The sequence below is a fragment of the Colobus angolensis genome, unplaced genomic scaffold (assembly GCF_000951035.1).
Source record: "Colobus angolensis palliatus isolate OR3802 unplaced genomic scaffold, Cang.pa_1.0 Scaffold70, whole genome shotgun sequence".
In the NCBI taxonomy this organism is placed as follows: Eukaryota; Metazoa; Chordata; class Mammalia; order Primates; family Cercopithecidae; genus Colobus; species Colobus angolensis.
The window spans coordinates 1,449,390-1,471,229 of NW_012120710.1; the positions used below are offsets into that span (position 1 = coordinate 1,449,390).

Below are 21,840 nucleotides of genomic sequence, written 5' to 3' on the forward strand. Positions count from 1 at the left end.
AGTTGATGTTTGTGTATGGGGGAAAAAAAGAGATTATACAGCCCTCCAAGGATGACAGTCTGGATATAGGTGGATGATCTTAGAGACATGGAATCTTAGAGGAAAAAGATAAAGAAGTGTAAGACACAAGATTAGCCCTGATGGCCTCTTAAAGAAATGTGGGTAATACATTTTAATTATATCCTCTTTCTCAGAATTATTCTCTCAGGATGAGAGGGTCTTAACAAATGCACCCAAAGCTCAGAAAGCCTCCACCTCAATGCTTTCTTAATTTGTTTAACATCATTTACTGACCTCCATGTGTTATGAACTGCGGTAGTTACCTGGGATAAATAAGTGATCAAACTAAAATGTTGCTCTCCTGGAGGTTAGAGATTATCAACGGGGTGAGGGTTATGTTTTTTCTGTCAACCCTGTGAAAAATCCTTATCAACTCAATTTCACCTTGATGTTATTTGACTGGCAAATGCTGAAATTACCCACATTTTTGCTTTAACAGTTTTGGTGACTGCAGAGAAAGAAATATGTGATTATCATTACATCTTTAAACAAACCCATTTCTCAAAGGTTTCTTGAAATTCATGAAAAATGTATTTAATTAAAACTATAATATCACCAACAAGAGCAGATATAAGGAATACCAATCTATATCCATCTGGGAAAAAATTATTTAAAAAATAATGCATAATTCTAAGTGTCTGCATTTCCCTTGGAATGCATCACAAATTTCACATAGGTTGTGTGTAAATACCACAATGAGAGCTGACTCTTTTTAAAATAAGGCAAGTATATGCCTGAAACACTCTCTGCCTCTGACTAGCATGAGAGAAGGACAGGAAACAAAGATTAGCTGGAAAGGTCAATAGATAGCAGGTTTATTGGAAGGGGTGAATTATTAAAGTGAGCCAAAAAAATACAAATAGGGTGGCAGAGGGTTGAATGTTTGAAACTGAGAGTTTGGAGGTCATGCAGAACCTTTGTTTCTCTCCCAAATGTTGTCTCTAGGTACTATACTTATGTTTGGATCATTTTTTTTTCTTAATTTAATATGCACATACACAAACATCTACAAGCACCATCTCATTACTTGTAGCCATTTTAACCACCAGATGTAGCACTTCCCTCATCTCCTTGTAAGCACATATATTGCCCCAAATTTTTCCCCCACAAGAAAGCTCCTTAATCAAAACTCAATTCATCTTGCAGTGTTTGGCTAACACAGCTCCTGCACCAAAATCTCTCTGCTTCTTTTCCAAGTCCCTTCATAAAAATTGCTAAACAATTTTTTCAAGTCCATTCTAATCCTTCATTCAATTAGTGTTTGCTACATATCAGATCTTTACAGTCAATTTTGTGTATAAAGTTAATCAGACAGAATCCCTACCCTCAAATTGCTCATTAATTCTTCCTAGTCTGGCATCCTGTCCAGAGAGTCTACATATTTCTGCCACTTACTGCAATATCCCATTTTATCCACTCCATCTCCTCTACATTGTGAACAGTCCAAGAGCAAAAACATAGATCCCTTATCTTTATAAATATGCAAATTAGACACTCAGATATTCTGCAAATAAAAATAAAACTATGGGCTGGCCATGGTGGCTCACGCCTGTAATCCCAGCACTTTGGGAGGCTGAGGCAGGCAGATCACCTGAAGTCAGGAGTTCAAGACCAGCCTGGCCAACATGGTGAAACCCTGTCTCTACTAAAAATACAAAAACTAGCCAGGCATGGTGGCGAGCACCTGTAATCCCAGCTACTTGGGAGGCTGAGGCAGGAGAATCACTTGAATCTGGGAAATGGAGGTTGCAGTGAGCCAAGACCCCACCATTGCACTCCAGCCTGGGCAACAAGATTGAAACTCTATCTCAAAAAATAAAATTAAGTAATACCTTGAATCAGGATGAAATAACAATATAAAGAAGACATCATATATACCCATTCTTCTCATCTCATCACCACATCTCAGCTAAGTACACTGGGCCCTGATGAGTAATTCACAAGGATTCACAAGTAGTTCACAAGCCTGCAGACGGCCTATTATGGGACCTTGTGATCCTGTGAATTAATACTTAATATATATATTCCATTAGTTCTGTCCCTCTAGAGAACCCTGACTAACACAGTGTCCTGAAGGGTTAAAGAAACCATAACTAACAGAAATTCTTAAGTTTGCAAGATGGCAGATAAGAAAAGAAACAAGTTGCTGAAACATTCCCTCTGCTTATGAGATCAAAGAGCTAGCTGAAATGGGTTGGAATCAATATGGCCAAATGAAGCCATAGCAGGGAATTTATTCTCCACCCCAGATAAGAAATAGTTTCAATGAAATATAATTGAATGAAATTAAATAACATAGGATTAGATGGAATTGGATGGAATGAGATTAATAGAATGGAATGGAACAACAGAGTGCATTGTACTTCATACCCCTTGTTCTGACAAATACATTCACCTTTATACATACTGGGACATGTTGTTCAATGTATTTCTTAACTGTTATTCATAATAATAAAAATTTTAATACCTATTTAGGGATGAGAAAGAATGTCACTTTAGTAATCTACTATTGACCCCATGCTGAATAAAGAGAGAAAGGTTAAAGAGAGTTGATGGATGGAGAGAAAGTCATTAGGTCAATCAACTGGTGTTTCCAGTGGGAACAGTTAAACTCGTAAACTCGAAGGAGAGGCAGTTGTCATTCTGGAGTGAGATGTGTGAATGAGTGATTTAGAAACAGGATATGTTAGTGTAATAGCAGTCCAATGTGTGACTGCGGCAGTGAGTAGCTGACATAGAGAAGTCACTGAGGTTACAAGATGTAAGATGAGAGAAGCTAGGGGTTGGATGGAACATCCAGTGGAAACAGACACATAGACCAACAGAACAGAATGGAGAACCCAGAAATAAAGCCACACACCTACAACCATCTGATCTTTGACAAAGTCAACAAAAGCAAGCAACAACGAAGGGGGTCCCTAATCAATAAATAATGCTGGTATAACTGGCTAGCCAAGTGAAGAAGAATGAAACTGGACCCCTACCTTTCACCATATACAAATATTAACTCGAGATGGATTAAAGACTTAAATTTTAAGAATAAATACTAAAACTGTAAGAATTCTATTTTTAAAAGTCTAGGAAATATCATTCTGGACATTTGCCTTGGCAAAGAATTTATGAGTAAGTCCTTAAAACCAATTGCAACAAAAAAAAAGTTGACAAGTGGGACCTAATGAATCTAAAGAGCCTCTGCACAGCAACAGAAACTAACAACAAAGTAAATGAACAATCTATAGAATAGGAGAAAATATTCTCAAACTACACATCTGACAAAGATTTAATGTCCAAAATCTATGAGGAACTTAAACAATTGAGCAAGAAAACAAATAACCCCATCCAAAAAAATAGGCAAAAGACATGAACAGATACTTCTCAAAAGAAGACATGCAAGTGACCAAAAACCATATGAAAAAATGTTCCACATCACTCATCATCAGAGAAATGCAAGTCAAAACCACAATGAGACACTATCTCACACCAGTAAGAATGACTTTTATTAAAAAGTCAAAAAATAACAGATGCTGATGAGGTTTCAGAGAAACAGAAACACTTATACACTGTTGGTGGGAGAGTAAATTATTTCAGCCATTGTGGAAAGCAGTGTGGTAATTCCTCAAAGAGCTAACAACAGAACTATCATGACTATGTATATACCCACAGGAAAATAAATCATTCTACCAGAAACATATGCACCTGGTATGTTCATTGTAGCACAATTCACAATAGCAAAGACATGGAATCAACCTAAATGTGCATCAACAGTGGATCAGATAAGGAAAATGTGCTACATATAAACCATGGAATACTACACAGACATAAAAAAAATAAAAATATGCCTTTTGCATAACATAGATGCAACTGCAAGCCATTATCCTAAGCAAATTAACACAGGAACAGAAAACCAAATATTGCATGTTCTCACTTTTAAGTGGGAGTTAATTATTAGTACAGTGGACATAAAAATGGGAACAACAGACATTGGGAACTATTAGAGGGGAGAGGGAGTGAGAGGAGGTGAGGGCTGAAAGTCTACCTATTGGGTACTATGCTTAGTACCTGGATGCTGATATCATTCACACTCCACCCTCAGCATTATCCAATATACCCAGGTAACAAATTTGCATATGTACCCCATGAACCCAAAGTGAAAGCTGAAAGAAAACAAAAGAAAAGAAAATTTAAGTCACCCAGCCTGACTTCAAGCAAATAGCAATATAACTAACAAATGAAATGAGAATAGGTGATCACGTAAGCAGACGTCAGAGTGTAGAACTGAATGGAACTGGCCTCAAAGGAACATGTGTTACCTAAGGAGGTGAAGAAGAAATATTGCCAACTACGAAATTTTAACTTTTGTTTTCAGCACTCTGACTTTGAGGGAGTAACAGAAGAGATCACATTTACAAGGGGCATATTGCTGTAGTTTAGACTGTCCATAGTATTCCCATAGAAATATCCCTCTACTCTGAGCCTCTAGCACAGCCAGTAATGACTTATCAAATACATCAGATTTCTGTGCAATCCATATATCATTAAAGTTTCTCTGAACTGAAGTTTTCCAACCTTGTTTCTCATGACCATATACATCCCAGGTTCAGAATGGCTGGGACATACATACGAAGCTGTGCCGAAAGTTTAACAATTCTCCAGCAAGGTATTTGTCGGGTGTTCTATATTATTACCTGTTCTGTATACTTTCTAAGTAAATGCTAAATAAACTTGGTATGTGATGAATCTTTAGTCTAGTGAGTTTGGACATCATCCTGAGACCAAGACTATTGCTACTAGTGGAGCCTAGTGGGTGTTGCAGCCATCAGTCACTGCATCAGTTACGGTGCTGTCAGAAGGCAGCAATAATACCAGTTATTTTTAAAAGAATTTAATATCAAGTATCATTAACTAGGCAGCAAGAATTGTTAACTGGGTAACTGAAAAGGCAAAATGAGAACACTGGAGGTACCTCATGGAGGTAGCAACTACAGAAAGAAGCTAAGACTCCTAGGGCTGAGGAAAGAAGGGTAATGTTTGAAATTATTGAAATTTAGAAGCTTGCAAGAGAGGTTACACAGTATGAAAAGCAAACCTATGAAAAAGTAGAACTTCTTGGCTTGTGCTGGTCTCTCTATGTGTACAGGAATGGTCCTTTTTGTCTAAGACCTAGTCCAGTAGGGAGGAATGCTGGAAGGCTGGTCCTGGAATCTCTGAGAGGATTTAATGAGGCTGCCTTTGTACATGTTGGAAAAACAACAGAGTTCAACACTGACCAAGGTTCCTTTCCTAAATCCTTGACTCAAACCTTCATTCCTGAAGTATTTGAATCCTGAGTGGTCATACATTTTCTTGGTTGTAGTAGTTTCCCCTTAATTTTCACCTTTGGACATGAATATACTAAATAGTGCTGCAGAGAATCTCCTGAAATCCAGACAGTCCTCTGTGTTCCTCTTTTTTAGCAGCAACCCAATTTCCCCCTTGGTAATCAGGAACAATCCTGCTAACCAGTAGAGTAACACTAACTTATTTTTGTTCAGTGACATGAGGAAATCAAAATGTCCTAATTCCTCCCTTATGAGCCAAGACCTCCAAACTAGCATAACTCAAAGTTACAAAGACAGAAAGCAAAGATTCTGTGAGTGGGCTATTCGTTGTAATAATAAGAGGAGCCTTAATTTCTGTTCCCATGAATTCTGGCCCTGGGAAAGCTGGATGCATATGTTGGTCACTGATTGAAAGCATGTACTGCATCCTATAAAATAGAACCTATTCTTGCAGGCTATATATTCTCAACTGGTATCATAAAGTCTTCAGTAGGCCATTGTACTGTTTTATCAGACTAGATGATTCTCTGTGATGGGCTATGTGGTAAGAAGAATGAACTTCATATGCATGAGCTCATAATCACATTCTTTTGCTATGAAAACAGTTTCTTGATCAGAAACATGTCATGATAAGTAATTTCATTCACCAACAGCAGTGAGACTATATCAGGAACTTGAATTTTCTTAACAAAAGGCAATTGTTGCTTTAAGTATTGTTCTAGAAAATATCTAGTCAAGATCTTTTAAAGCCAGGTGTTAATTAAAATTTCTCTTGAATAACAGTTTTTATTTTGAAAAGAAATGTGCTTCCACCTGCTTTGGAAACTAATCCTTTGTTGACTATGAGTCATGCAGAAATTGTTTTAATTTTGATAATGTTCATTCTTAAGTCCTTCATATTCAGTGATTCATTACAACAACAAATCACACCTTGTTCTTAAAACACTTGGCTGAAAATATACTGGGCATCAAAACAATTTACAACACCAAGCAGAAAAAGAAGTTGTTCATCTTTTTCACAAAATGAGCATGTTACTAGAGAAGGTAACAATTCAGGAAGTATTAGATATTAACTTAAAGGATTTCCTGAGTCATAGAAGGGTACAGAAACAAAACTGTCTATAATCAGCATACTAACAAAGGAGATAAGAGTTCTAATTGTCAACTTGTCATTGACAAAGACAGAGGCAAAGAAAACTAGGTAGTTTAAGATCAATTCAAACTTAATTCCCCATTCACTACCAAAAGCTTTTAAGTCACCTTTTAAATTTGAATGTGTTTTACCCCTTTACTAGAGATTCATCACACCCAGAATATTTTAAAAATCGCATGATGGAAGAAAGACATTCCCACTGAAAAGCTAACACTTACTAGTAACATGGGTCACAATTTTCTATCTCCTATTTATTTAATCCTCAGAACAATATCAAGACGTAGAAGTATTACTATCTTATTTTGTAAATGACAGTGTTGAGACATAATTGGATTAAATAGCTGATCATATAAAACACAGCTAATAGAAGGAGAGGTGACATTTCAACTTAGGCTATCTGACTTGAATGCTACACACAATCACTAAACTACCCTATAACGAAAGACTCTTACATTTTATTGACTGCAGCTGACAGAAAACATATATTTTACATAATAACTAGTACATCCACATGTATAACCATATAATATATCCTGAAAAGTACCTATATATAATGCAATCTGATATTTACTTCTGTTCTGCTCTATCCATCCTCTAAATTCGGTTTACTACTCCCTAAATAGATTTCATGTATTACTGATGAGTTATATTCAAGCGTCGATGAGTGCTACTATTAAAAATATATTCATTACTTCAGTGGTTCAAATAATTGGATTTGAGAGACAAAGTAGCATAATTAGGGGGAAAAATCAAGCTCTCAAATATGGCAAATTTAAGGTCAATTCCTATCTCGGCTATTTTAGTGAATTTGAGCAAGTTATGTGACTCCTCTCTAATTTATTATCTAATCAGTAATATAATAATAACATACATTGCAAGGGGTTGTTGTGAGCATGCGAGCTAATCTATATAAAGTGATTAGCACACAGTCTAGGACATGGTAAGGATTCAACAAATTATGGCTATTAGAAAATAAAGCATAATGTCTTCTAGCATATGGTAATTTCCTCTCAACTGAATAGATTTTATTTCATATGACTAAATTTCTCAGTACCTGCCTTCATCTTATACATAAAATTGTGTAATTTACTACATCCTTTTGCCATAAATGTAAAATAGATTGTGTAATGTTCCCATACCTCCCATCTCTGGTAGACTAGTGTACATTGTATTTATCCATCTGGTTTAGATAATGGGATAACACCACATACTTACAGAATGCAACATATATTGGAGAATTTATTATCTGTTAAGCAGTCCAGATATTCATTATTAACTTCAGAAAAATGTATTAAGTAATTTCTATCTATTTAACATTTTAAGTAGCTCAAATGCATGTGTACAATATCTTTAAATAAAACTATACATTTGGGAAAGAAATATCAAATTGAAAATAAGAAACTAGAAGGATTCTATTTCCTAATTATCTCCTACCACTAGATATCTCCTATTATTTTCAAAATTAAGACAAAGAATTTATTTCAACTGCCTACTTTTTCCATTCTTTAAATTCCTTCTTCCCAGATAAGCTTCTTCTCAAATAAACCAACTCTTTATTTATATATATATATATATATATACACACACACACATATATATATGTGTCAGTTCTGATACGTATATATAGACACATTAAAACTTCGGTATCTATAGCATTTAACAGCAGTGGTTCCCAAACAAAGCTTCACTTTGCAATAACTTGGGGAGTTTTTTAATTCTTGTGTTCCTTTACAGCAACATGCATGCAGGTGGAAGCCATTATCCTAAGCAAACGAATTCAAGGACAGAAAACCAAATACTGCAAGTTCTAATTTATAAATGAGAGCTAAACATTGAGTACACAGGAACACACAGAAGGGAACAATAGACACCAGGGCCTACTTGATGGTGTAGAGCGGGAGGAGGGTGAGGATCAAAAAACTACCTATTGAGTACTGTGCACACTACCTGGGTGATGAAATAATTTGTACAACTAACCCCAGCAACACACAAATTGCTCATGTAACAAGCCTACGCAGATACCCCGAACCTAAAATAAAATCTGGAAGGAAAAAAACATAAATAAAATTAATAAAATTTTTAAAACAAAATTAAATTATTTTGCCTGTCTTCCTGCCCCATAACTTTTGATAAATTGTTCTGGGGTAAGGTCTGAGAACTGGAATTTTTTTAAAGCTCCCCAGATAGGTGTGATGTGCAGTCAAGTTTGAAAACCACTGTACTCCAGAATTCTGTGTGCTGCCCCAGGGCCTGCTAGAACAGTGATTGGATCACAGTTCTGTAGATGAAGCTGCCAAACTGGCAACTGCAACTATCATTTCTTTGTTTCAGTAAAGAATATCAATACAGAACTTTACCCTCTCTCAACCTTTCTCTTAACTCCAAAAAAAATCAAGACAGAGGTATTTAAGAAGAAAGGCTTTTCCATCAAAGTTCCTTCTCTTCTTGGACTTTTAAATTGTGGCTACCTAAATTGAGTATCTGGCAAGAGTAAGATTAAGCAGTAATTTGTTCCAAAGAAGAATCTTCTACCAAGGTAGGTATATAGAAATATGAATGTAAGAATTTTCACTTTGGAATTCTAGCTTTTGTTCATATTCTCAAGAATATCACTCTCATGACTTTTGATGGAAATAGTCATGTTACCTAAAAATCTCAGATGTGTTTTAAAAAAAAAATTATTGTCAGTGGTAAAATTCCTTAAAATTTCTGAAAAAGTGTCAAGAACATTCACATTGATTAGTTGCACAATTTACATCCAATTTCACAATCTATTGACTTTTTCCACTGCTATATTTTATGGTCTCTAAAATCAATCCTGAGTAGAAGAGTCTTCAAAAGGTGTATAAGATAGATTTGCATTTCTGTTCTTGTTTGAGTTATGTTTCTTATGTACTGCTAAACTGCTTTCTAATATGAAAATATATTAGAAAAAAAGTTATTTTAAGGGGGTAGACACATGCACATACAACTATAGGATCTATCAATCTGTCTTATGTTACTTTCAAGGCTAATGCAAATGACAGATACCACATGGACCCCAGAACAATCTGTCAGCCTATGCGCTTGAATTTTGCCTTCCCAGAACCCAGAGTGCCATGTACTTACTAAATATTGTTGAAAATTATAAACAAATTAGGACAAAAACCTCTTTTTTCTAATTCACACACTGATAGACAATAATTGACTTTTGGAATAACTTGGAAAAAAATCATATGAAAGTAATTATACTTCAGTAGAGTGATGTTAAAGGAAAAATACACATTATACAATTTCTTTTGCTTCAGACAGATCTAATAGTAATAACACAATAATTGCATTAAGAAGTTGTTTTTTACAACAGTCCTGTCACATTGACAATATTTAGGTCACAAATCTATAGAAATCTGTAAGTTTTGATTAATTTTAAGTAAACGCACTAAAAGTATACCCTAATTAGTTACGTTCCAAGGTAGTCACCACTAAAGGCAACAAGGAATTTCCAAAAATGCTTTAATTTTAAAATGTACTTTCAATAATTATCTGAAAATTACCTTTCATATAATAAAGTAGTGCCATTTTTTATTTTTAAAAACCACAAACATGACAGTATTGCTGTGCATCTATGCTGCTTCCTTTCCCCAAAATATCAAGCACATCTTCAAAGGTTATGTTGGTCTTTCTTCATCATTTTACATAACAAGCATTAAAATGCTTCTAAATTTTTTATTTTGAAAAACACTGTTGATTGATTTGGCTAATTGTGGATAATCTTTGGTCTGTTTTTAGGAGCAACTTTAAAGAATGAAATTAAATTTCCTCTTGGGCCTGTTGGCTCTTATTTCATGTTTCACAGTAAGTTCCCTCAATTCTAAATTTACTTGTCATACTTCTTGTTAATCATGACTTCAAAGAAAGTTTTGATACCAACAATTTTGTCCTGTATATAAAAATACAGTGTCAAGCTGTGGATCATTATGCACTTGTTCTTACTTTCCTTTTCCTTTCTCATTTATGAGTAACCATCTAGTCATTGGTTGCTAAGCGTGAAGGGACAGTGGACTGCAGAAAGAGGACACAGGGCAGGTCGTATCTAGGAGAGCTAGCTCTTATTTAGAAACATCTGTTCCTTCTTATTTCTTTTTCAAAAGGACTACCATCAAATTTTCAGAAAAATATAATATAAGCTTACTAAATGTTTTAAAGCTGTAGGAAATAAGAAAGTATACAGTTGGAGCTTCATGATAAATTTTCTAAAAAGACAACATGATATATCAATGCAAGGATTGCTGATTGTACAATAGTTTTTTATTGAAAATATTTATAAAAACTAAAATCAGAAAGCCTTTCTGATGCCTGAAAATATATTTGTTATGACTAAAATATTCCTTTAACTGACTGGAATTTAAAGTGCTACTCACTTGGGAAAAAAAAATAAAAACAGAAAAAGAAATCATTCACTCAAGAAGCACTTACCCTAATTCAAACGTTTGAAAAGCATTTGTTAAAGCTCTATAGGAGATCCAAAAACACATAATGCAAAGTAACAACTGATAAGTGCCATAGCCAAAAACATCACAGCATAATATGAATTTCAGAGTAAGACAAATTTCTCTAGCATATGCTGGGGTTGGGTGGGCTTGAGAGGAGAGAAAGAGCCCTATTTGTCTCATTTCTTAGTAATCACTGATAATCCACTGTGTGTTGGGCCTAGTGGTGGTTGACACAGAAATACCAAAGTCGAATTCCAAATTGAGATCTTCATAGATTAGGTCTTCTTTTCCTAGTATAGTATCTACCTAAGAGACACTAGTGAATAAATAAATATCAATAGACCCTAGCAATGACACAAATAAAGTAGCATTATTGTTCTGAAACATTTTTTGATATTTAATGACATTTGTATAAATCTCTTTAGTGATATTTAATGACATTTGTATTGTTCTGAAGCATATAGTGATATGTAATAACATTTGTATAAAAATTATATTTCTGAGGTTGAAATAGAAGAGTTTTATACTCCATGAGATACCTATATCAGAAACACCTGATCTACTTATTAAGAATGAACATTTCCAGACCCTATCCAGACCTGAGAAAAAAAGAATAGCTGATCTTAGGGCCTGGAAACCTGCATTCTAGGATACTCTTACTCATGCTGAAGTCTGAGACCCCTTGAGTAAATTTTCTTGAAATTTACTTCTCAAGCTATTATGTTATAATTGCATGAAATTTATAAAGAGAGTTTTCAAGGTTAATTCAACTTAAATCAATCCATCATATGAAAAAATGTAAGTCAATAATTACAATTATTATCAAATTTATTACTCTGGAATGCCACGTTTTTGGTAGAATTCCCCAAATATGACAAATATGACTTCTCTGCTAACATTAATAAACACTAATTCAGACTTTATACAATAAATTAGAAGGTAAAGAAAGATCCATGATCAAGTAACCTTGAGAAAGTTGGGGGAAATGAAATAGAGGTTGTTGACTAGAATACTTCTCAGAGACAAAAATAGAGGAAATGCTGTCTTTGTTTCTCTACCTACAGCCTTCTGTTTCATACTGAGGATAGACAACTTCTGAGGAACCCTACATAAAGCATCCATTTTGAGGATTCATATGAATTAATGGCATATTTTTATTCCAGAAGCCTGAATTGCAAGACAAATGCAACTTAAATTCTTTTCTACCTTGAAAGAGTATAGAATCGCATTTATATAAGAAGCAGAGGATTCCATGTCCTAAAAAAAATGAGTTTAATACATAAATGTTCTCATGTTAGAATTAAATACTATTGGATATAAGAAAACAAGAACCACAAGACATAATTTTAATGTCACTCTAGCAAAAATTTCTTGCTGTATTCATTGTCTCATGAAAAGTTGGTAAATCTTAACAACAGTCTTAGGCGTTAGTCTAAATAAAGAAACTTTATTGTACTTAGCATCTAAAACTTTCAATATATCAGAGATTATCTCTTTTGAGATAGGGACTATCCAGAATTTAAATTAAAAATAACAGTTCGTATTTATATATTTACAACGTACTCTGGAGCACAGTTTTACTCCCAAACCTCACAAAAACCCACGGACTATTTGGGATGCTCCTTTACATAGCACAGAGCTGAACATGAGATAAATCCTCAATAAGTATTAGGGGAATGACACAACGAGTGTATGGACCTTTGTGTAGTTGACGCCAAGTAATAACAACCAGGTTTCAGAGTCGTACCTGTTCATTTGTGCCATTGGATAGGCTATATGAAGTATGACACAGGGATGGATAATAGGTCAAGTGTAAGTTCAAAGGTAACATATCTCTTGATTGACAAGGACATCTGCCATGCTCACAAGATGAATAAGGACAGCATTTTTGCCAATACCTGCCATCCCTAACATAGAGAAGCCTTTGTTTGCAGCACAATCTGTCCACTAAACTGCTCTAGTTAAGCTGTCAGTCTGGCAGTTTCTAATCTATAAGGATAGGAAATGGAAGTTTTAAAAAAGTAAAAAGTAAAATAAGCTTAAAAAGGGAACATAAATAAAATACTTTACAGAAGGGGCTATGATAAAATAATTACAAAAAGCAAAGCAAAACCTTTAGCCTGAACTAAACCAACGATAAGCAGATATCAAATAACCGAAGACAGCCAGTAGTTCTCAAAACTCTACAAACTCTAGAAACTCTATCAGGAACACAAATCATCTAGGGATTTTGTAGAACTGCAGACTCTGATCCAGTAGGTCTGCCTGAGCCCCATGAGTCTACATTTCTAACAAGCCCCCAGGTGATACTGATGCTGACCTGCTGGTCAGCAAATAACGTTTTGAGTAGCGAGGCCCTGGTCAACTGAGAAATCAAACAGAGAAAGGCTGAGGACTTCTTATGGGTTTGTATAAATGCTCAAATGTTGTCATGGGAAAGCCTTATGCTCCTTGCCATGTGCAAGGAAGGAAATGGCATTCTGAAACCAAGTGAAAGAAATTTCTGCTTATCACCAAATACGGGTAATTTGTTCAACCCAAAATACTTATTGAGCACTTATTATTTACCAGGCACTATTCTAGATGCTGGGTAAACAGCAGTGAACAAAACAGACAAAAAGTTTCTAACCTCATGGAGCTTATATTCTACTTGGGGAAGACAAGCCATAAACAAAATAACTGACTATGTGATGCAGAAAATTTGGGAAGAAGGAATTTTAGTAGGGGGTAGAACAAGGATGCGATTTTAGATAGGGTTGCCCAGTGGAAAATGGCATTTGATTAAAGACCTGAAAGAGGTGAAAAAGCCAACCATGCAAGCAGAGGAAACAGGAAGTTCCAAAGTCTGGAGTAGGGTACACTTGCCTAGTGTGAAGAATAAGGAGTCTAGCATGGCTGGTAGAGAGTGAGGTGGGAAGTATTAGGAGCAGGAGGTGAGACTAGAGAGTTAGAGGAGGGTGAGGCTGCATCAGGTCTCATGGGCTTTTGCAGAGCCTTAGTTTTACTCTGAGTGACATGCAAAATTTAGTACATGAAGTCAGTACAAGACCTCAGAAAGAAGCCGTCTCTTCCCACACACTCTTACTTTCCATCATCCATAATGATTTGGAGGAAAAAAATGAAACTTCTAAAATATCTGAATGGCATCCATAAATATTTACTTAATGTCACCTATAGTGTAAGAAGGGTACCAACACTGATAAACATGACCTCTAACTTCAAGGAGTATATGACTGTCAGAGGATACAGGACAGATTGGTAACAATAGCCAGAGCAGGAACTGACAAACTTTTTCCGAAAAGGGCCAGATAACAAATATTGTAGGCTTCTGAGGGCCTGTATAAGTGGTCAACTTGGCTGAGGTAGCTTGAAAGCAGCTACAATAAATGAATGGGCATGGCTATGTTCCAGTAAAACTTTATTTACCAAAACAGCCAAACTACATTTGGCCCACAGCCTTAGTTGGCTAACTCCCAGTCTACAGAGACAGTGATCAAGGCAAAAGGGCATGTAAAAACCTGATACTTCATTTACAAAATAATCATAAAGTTAACTCAACATTATTCATGAGTTTTCAAAAGACTATGCTAAATTATTTGTCATTTTAATTGTTTTTTCTAAAGAACATCATGTGGAAGATACTGTTACTTTCTCTCTTTTAAAGATGAGGAAAGTAACAAGAGGTTACATAACTTATCTAAATTCACATAACTTATGAATGGAGAAACAAAATTTTAACTTGCCTTGATCTATTTGCCTATCTTCTGCCTTTTCTTCTATTATCTGGGATGAACTAAAATCACCCCAGTGTATTCTAAGACCAACCCCTCAACTTGTACAGTAGGTCCCATCCTCTCCCCTATGCAAGGAGATTCCTCCAATTATCCTGCAATTATCTACTCTAAATCTAAACATCCTACATCAGCAACTTTTCCTTCTCTCTATTGATTGTTCCTACTAGCACATAAATATGAGGTAATACCATCTATATGTTTGTTTTCATTCTCCACTGATCTTATGGCTCCCATCATGGTCCATTTGAAAAAGTTGCCTCTGCACATCTTCACTTTCTCTCCTGTTCTGTCCTAAGCCAACTCCAAGCAGACTTTGCCCACATCATTTAGATGAAACCACATTTGTCAAATTGTACTCCAAATGACCATGTGTAAGGGTCAGTTTTCAGTCTCCATGATAATTATGTCTAAATTGTATTTGACATGATCAGTTTCCTACTTAAAGGGCATTTTTTCTTTTTCCTCAACTCCACTCTCCTGATTTTTCTCCTACTTCAATGACGACTCCTTGTTGGTCTCCTTCTCCAGACACATCTCCTCTTCCTGATCTCTACATGTCAGTGTCTCAGGACACCATCCTCTTACCCTTTCTCCATCTATTAGCACAAATCCAGTTGCTCAAGTCAAAAAAAAACTTGAAATCATCCTTGACTCTATCACTTCCCAGATCCACTCCTTCAGCAAATATTGCCCACTCTGCCTTCAAAACATCATCTAAATCTAACCCTTTCTTACCACCCTCCTGCTATCATTCTAGGCCAAGCAACGATCGCTTCCTACCTGTTGCAACAATAACTGATCTCCCTGCTTTCACTATTGTCCCTGTAGTTTATTCTCCACATAACAACCAGAAAGATGCTTTTCCAAAGTAAATATTGCCATATCATTCCTTTGTTCAAAACCTTCTAATGGTTTTCCATAACACTTAGAAGTCAGGAGTACAAAGTCCTTACCCCTACCTACAAGACCCTGCTTTGACCTCCCTGCACCTTAACTCCAATGTATCTATATAACAAAATTGCATCTAAGCTCCTTAAATGTTTGACAAATAAATAATAAATTTAAAAATATCTGCCCTCATGGAACTCACACATTATTAAATCATTTTTGATTATTTAAAACCATCAAATCTTAAAACTACAGAGAGAGTACAAATTTAAATATAGGTGGGCTGAATAATAATAATATTAAAGTTACCACTTCCACTTATGGAGTGTTTAACATATGCCAAGAAGTATATTACCAAAGTACGCTGTTTAATCTCTCCAGAAATCCATGTGACAATTATTATTCTCCCTTAACAAATAAGAAAAATGAAACTCAAAATAGCCAGTTCTGTATTCTGTTTCAAATAAGCTTATCATTTGTGGAGGTAATCAGCCCCAAATGTAGACTCCTTAAGAAGGCATTTTCATCATTTGCCTAGGGTTATAAAGTTCACCACCATTGGCCAGTGGATGAGGGAAACTAGCAAGGGAAAAAATTGTGTTAAGAGAATAGGAAAAGATAATAAGAATGGAGGTCAGAGGTCAGCTATTTGCTGTAAGGTGTAATTTTTCACATGATTTCTCCCCACCTCTGCTTAGGGTCCAAAGAGCAGCTCATCAAAGCTCACTTTGAACTTAATTTCCATGGCACTGTACCATCTGGGTTTCCTCCTGTCTCTGATTTTCCTTCACTACCTGCTTCACTACCTTTCTCTTATTGATGTCCAAGTTTCTGTCTTCAGCCATTTCTTCATTACTTTCTTACTTATTGCTTTGACCCAACAGTGCTTTCCAAATCGATTTCTCCAGTTCTGATATTTCAATCTGGGTCTACAAACTTCCATGACTTTTCAAACTCAAAAGGATTAAAACTTAATTAATTTATTTCCTCTTGGCACTTATGTCTTCATTAATGTTAGCAGTCATGAATTAATATCTCAATTTTATTTGAGTCCACATTCATTTATTCAAAAACATCTACTAAGAACCTGACTGCGCATGGTGGCTCACACCTTTAACCCCAGCACTTTTAAGAGGCCAAGGCAACTGGATTGCTTAAGCTCAGGAGCTCAAGATCAGCCTGGGCAACATAGTGAGGCCCCATATCCACAGAAAATACAAAACAAAATAGCTGGATATGGTGGCACACTCCCATGGTCACAGCACTTTGGAGGCTGAAGTGGGAGGATTGTCTGAGCCTGGGGGGCAGAAGTTGAAGTGAGCTGAGATCACACCACTGCACTCCAGCCTGGGTAGCAGAGCAAGACCCAGTTTAAAAAAAATAAAATTTACTGAGAACCTCCAAGGTGCCAGAAACTGAAGACAGAATGATAAATAATACAGAGACATTGTTTGAAGAAGTTAATAATTACTACACTATACAATATTATAAGTGACTATAAGTATTATAATAGAAGTGCTGAAGCAACAAAAAGAATAAAGACACCTAGCTTACCTCCAATTCCTCATACCCTTTATTATTCACAAAGATGCCAAGCACTGACTAAGATACTAAAGACACAAAGCTAAAGAAGATACAACTTATTCCTTCAACAGCAGCAAAATAGCACATGGCCTAAAAGTGGAGAAAAATATCAAAACAAATAATTAGTATCACTGTGAAAAGAAAATGATGAAGTTTGCTTTTGTCTCCAATAAAAGTTTTACAAAAGTAAAATTTTGGCTGATTTTATATTGTATAAAGATATTTTCTGTACAATTCTTTTAATTTTCATATCAAAGTATTGGGGGAGGGGAGTGAAGCTACTTAAATGTTTTGAAGGAAGAGATTGCCAAGTGAATGAAAATTAGGGCAGGAGTGAAACATTCTCAGCTACTGGAATTGCTTTTATGAAGGCACAGGGACTGCCACAAAGAGCTCGTTATGTTAAAAGAATTAGTACTAGTTCTAAATGGCCAGAGTGAGGAGAAAGAAGTGGCAAAAGATGAGATTGGATGGTGGTACAGGCTTTCGTGTTTGGTTGCAAAGAACAGGGTTCCACTCACAATATTTATTCTTGCATTTTTAGGGCTGCCTTAGTTTGCTGTGCCAGTTCTAATTTATATTTATTCTTGCATTGACTTCTTTTTTCCTTAAAGGAAGGAAACATGCCTGGCCAGGTTCTCAGTAAATGTTTTCTTCCTTCCTTAAATAAGGAAGTCAATGCAAGAATAAATATAAAGTAGAACTGGCACAGCAAAAGCAGGCAGCCCTAAAAACTGGTCTCTGCTTCTCATGGCATCCCTGCTTCTCTCTCTACTGTTCCCTCCCTCAGATGTGCTCTCTTTACTCACAGTCCCTGTGTCCTTATAGCTTAGTTTGCACGTGGCCTTTATTAAAGCTCCAACCTCTGTCTGGCTCCTCTCATCTCACAATATTCACATTTTAGTTCCTACTTCTAATTAGGATATCTCAATATTTCCTAGTTCAAGTTACAAAGAGAAAGAGAATTTTATAAACCTGGCTTATTTTTCTTCTTCTGGCCATAAGGCCTAAGATCCTGGATAGCCTGTGGTTTGGAAGTCCATGGATCAATAGCCCAGAAAGAACCCAAATAAATGTGTTTATATTTATATTACAAGAATAAAAGGTGATAACTAAGACCTGTAGATGTACATATAAGAGGCAAATGTAGATATAAGAGGAACTGATCGTGTGACCAAGACATCACTATGGCTCCCTCTGAAATGACTTGGAATTTTTGAGTCGTCACTGATGTTTGTAAGACATTCAGTTGTGTGATGGGGACAGTAACCAGGATAGAAGGGAAATTGAGAAGTGGAAACAGAAAATCCACACCAACTTTCATCACTATCTGGCTAGGAATGGAGAGAGATCAGCTAGTAAAGAAAGCTTCAGGGGTACCCTAGGTTAAGAATGAGATTTTTTAATACATGAGATATCAATCAATATTATAGGCTGAAAGAATACAGACAGGGATTAAAAAGAGGTTTATTTTACAAGAATAAAAGAGAAGAAAGACCCTAGGGATGGAGAAGATGTAGATGTAAAACACAGGGGAAGAGACTGGTCTTAAACAGGAAGAGAGAACAGCAAGATATTTGTGAGTTTTATAGGTGTAGGGCAGGAAAGTGAAGAAGTTCTCATGTGTGATGGCCTAAATTATGTAAAATAGAAAGCAAGATCATCTTCGATGAGTGTAGTGGGGGAGTAAGAAAAGTAGAAGTGAGGTATAGATGCTGAGAAGATAGCCTTTTGGGAAAAATGGGAGGAAATGATTTAGCAGTGCTGATGCACCAGACAAACACAGACACTATAGATCTCTAGTGTTGCTACCATTAGAGATTGTGACATTCATCCAGCAATGTTCATTACCATGGAAGCAGGACTAGGGAAGGTAGTTTGCATAGAGTTGATCCAAAAGTTTGATGTTTCTAAAGGCAGTATGGCAGAGACACAGGAAGGAGTTGAATGTTATAGGAGAATGACTAGAGTCTTGCACCTTCCTAAAGCTTTTGTTTCAAGCAAACTGGTCTTCTGATGGTTGCTAGAATAGAATCTATATTTTCTTGACCTTGTTCATTTGTTTATGGTATTATTCTAATTTGGCTTCTTCCTCCTTGTTTCTACTCTGTTATTTTATCCTCATTTCAAATGCTATCTTCTCTACATGGCAATTGGTCCTCTCTCTTTGATAAAAATTAAAATTTTCCTGTAAATCGCTATAATTGTTTACAGTATTAATCAATTATTTCTTGAATTGCTACCATCTGCAAGCTGCGTTTGTTATTAATAGAGTACAAAATGTGAGCTGAGATCCGGCCACTGCACTCCAGCCTGGGCGACAGAGCGAGACTCCGTCTCAAAAAAAAATAGGGTACAAAATAACTCAAAATTATATTGAGCCCTTACTCTACCTTACTCTGTCTAAGCACTTTTCATAGATTATATATAATCCTATCTACCACTATAAATGGCTAAGAACTATTTCTAGAACCAGTTGAGGAGTGAGGAAACAGGCAGAGATAACCATAAGCAAGTCACTCAGCTAGCATGCAACAGTGGAAAGACTGGTTCTAGGAGGTTCTAGCAATCAGACTCCAGTGTCTTCATTTTAACCAACATACTATACTGGCTCCATAGGCTTTTTGTTGTATTGCCTCGTATTGTCGTTTGAGGGTTATATCTTCCACTGGATTTCAGACTCACATAAGCAGTGTCTTAAATCTGTTTTTCTTTGTCCCTAGAAAGAAGTGTTGCATATAATAGTTATATAATTAACAGTTCAGAGTCTGGAATCTCACTGAATTCTTAGAATGAAGTAAGAAAGAATTTTCCCAGATAGTCAACCTGGGTATTTACCTCCACTTGAAACTACATTCAAAGGTGGTCTTTTCTTATACATGATCAAGGTGATTTGGTTCCTCCCTAAAACCTACAGGTCAGATAGCAAGCTTATCACTTTTTTTGTTTTTTCTGATTTAATACTATTCTACTTCTCTTTGATTATACAGGCATCCAGAATAAACAAGAAATTTTCTATTCCTTATTTTTTCTAACTTATTTTCTCAGTGAAATATATGACTTATGGCTTAGTATATCCTAATGTATACATAGTACACATACTAATACATAGTGTATCCTAATGTTTGAACTTTAAATGATCAAATTTAGAAACTGTTTTTGCCTTTGTTTTTATCTCCACAGCCCAGTGAGAGTCAAAGATTCCCCAGAAGACCATATCTGCCTGGCCAGCTGCCACCACCTCTACCCTACTGGCCAAGATGGGTTCCACCAAGTCCCCCACCTCCCTATGGCTCAAGACTTAATTCACCACTTTCTCTTCCCTTTGTCCCAGGGCGAGTTCCACCATCTTCTTTTTCTCAATTTAGCCAAGCAGTCATTCTATCTCAACTCTTTCCACTGGAACCTATTAGGCAACCTCGACTCTTTCAGGGTTATCCAAACCTACATTTCCCACTAAGACCTTACTATGTAGGACCTATTAGGGTATTAAAACCCCCATTTCCTCCTATTCCTTTTTTCCTTGCTGTTTACCTTCCTATCTCTAACCCTGAGCGCCAAATAAATATCACCACTACAGATAAAACAATCATCACAAATCCCCCTACCAAAACAGCAACCACCAGCACTTCCACAAAACCCACAATGATGGTCACCTCCTCAACAGTACCTATCTCTTCAACACCAGAGCCTGCCACCTCCACATCAGCAGCAATCCCCTCAGCACCTACTGAAAATACTACTGAAATTCTCACCAACCCTCCTCACGCCATATTGCTCAATGCCACTGTCCAAGTTACGACTTCCAACCAAACTACATTAAGCAGCACAGCCTCTAAAAGTTTTTGGCAAAAACTCTTTGCCATTTTTGGTTGAAGATGCAATAAATGATATTTTCCAAACTGCTCTGATATCTTAGAAGAAATAAACTGCAATGATTTTGATGGAACCAACCCTGATCTAACTGGCACACTAAATAAATAAAGTATTCAAGCAGTAATATGCACCTATTGCTATCATTGTGACTATCACTCTATCCTATATTTTATCACCTACCAAGAGTTGATTACACAGGTTCCCAGAAGGAAACAGAGACCCTTTATGGGAAAAAATTAATGAAGGCTGTATTTAAAGAGAGTGGACAGGATTTTAAAAAAAAAAAAAAAATACAGGGCTATCGAGACATTCAGGGTCTCCCAGCAGAGCTGGTCATAGTCCTGTATTTGATGAAGCAAAGGGAACAAACAAATAAGGAGCCCAGAGCCTGAAGAAGAGTTGGGACAATGAAGGAGATTCCACCCAATAAGACCCACTGTGCAAAGATGCGACTACTGCTCCTCATTTGCAGTCCACTCTTCTCTGCCTAGTTCTCAATCCTGGGAAGATAACCATACAAACTCTTACATGTGGGTTTTCTTACCTGGGGGTTTTGGTTGGCTTCTGCTGATGAAACAGGTGGAAGGGAGAGGTATAAATCTTTTATATTTGGTATAAAAGATAAAATATGGTCCAACAGTATAGGTCCCTTGCCATGAATGGAGCTAAGCTAAGCTCCTAATAGTTACACAAAT

At 36.2% G+C, this 21,840-nt stretch overlaps 1 protein-coding gene across 2 annotated transcripts; it reads left to right on the top strand.

Annotated features, from left to right (window-relative positions):
- The first annotated feature begins 8,908 nt into the window (after positions 1–8,908).
- On the top strand, positions 8,909–21,271 carry PROL1 (proline rich, lacrimal 1). 2 transcript variants are annotated; one of them, XM_011927100.1, is made up of 4 exons: positions 8,909–9,067; positions 10,300–10,365; positions 10,541–10,596; positions 20,453–21,271. In XM_011927100.1, the coding sequence occupies exons 2-4, from the start codon at positions 10,315–10,317 to the stop codon at positions 20,727–20,729; spliced, it is 384 nt and encodes a 127-aa protein (XP_011782490.1). In that variant the 5' UTR covers positions 8,909–9,067; positions 10,300–10,314; the 3' UTR covers positions 20,730–21,271. The 2 variants fall into 2 exon arrangements, with proteins under 2 accessions (XP_011782490.1, XP_011782489.1); XM_011927099.1 differs by lacking the exon at positions 10,541–10,596.
- Positions 21,272–21,840: the final 569 nt, after the last annotated feature.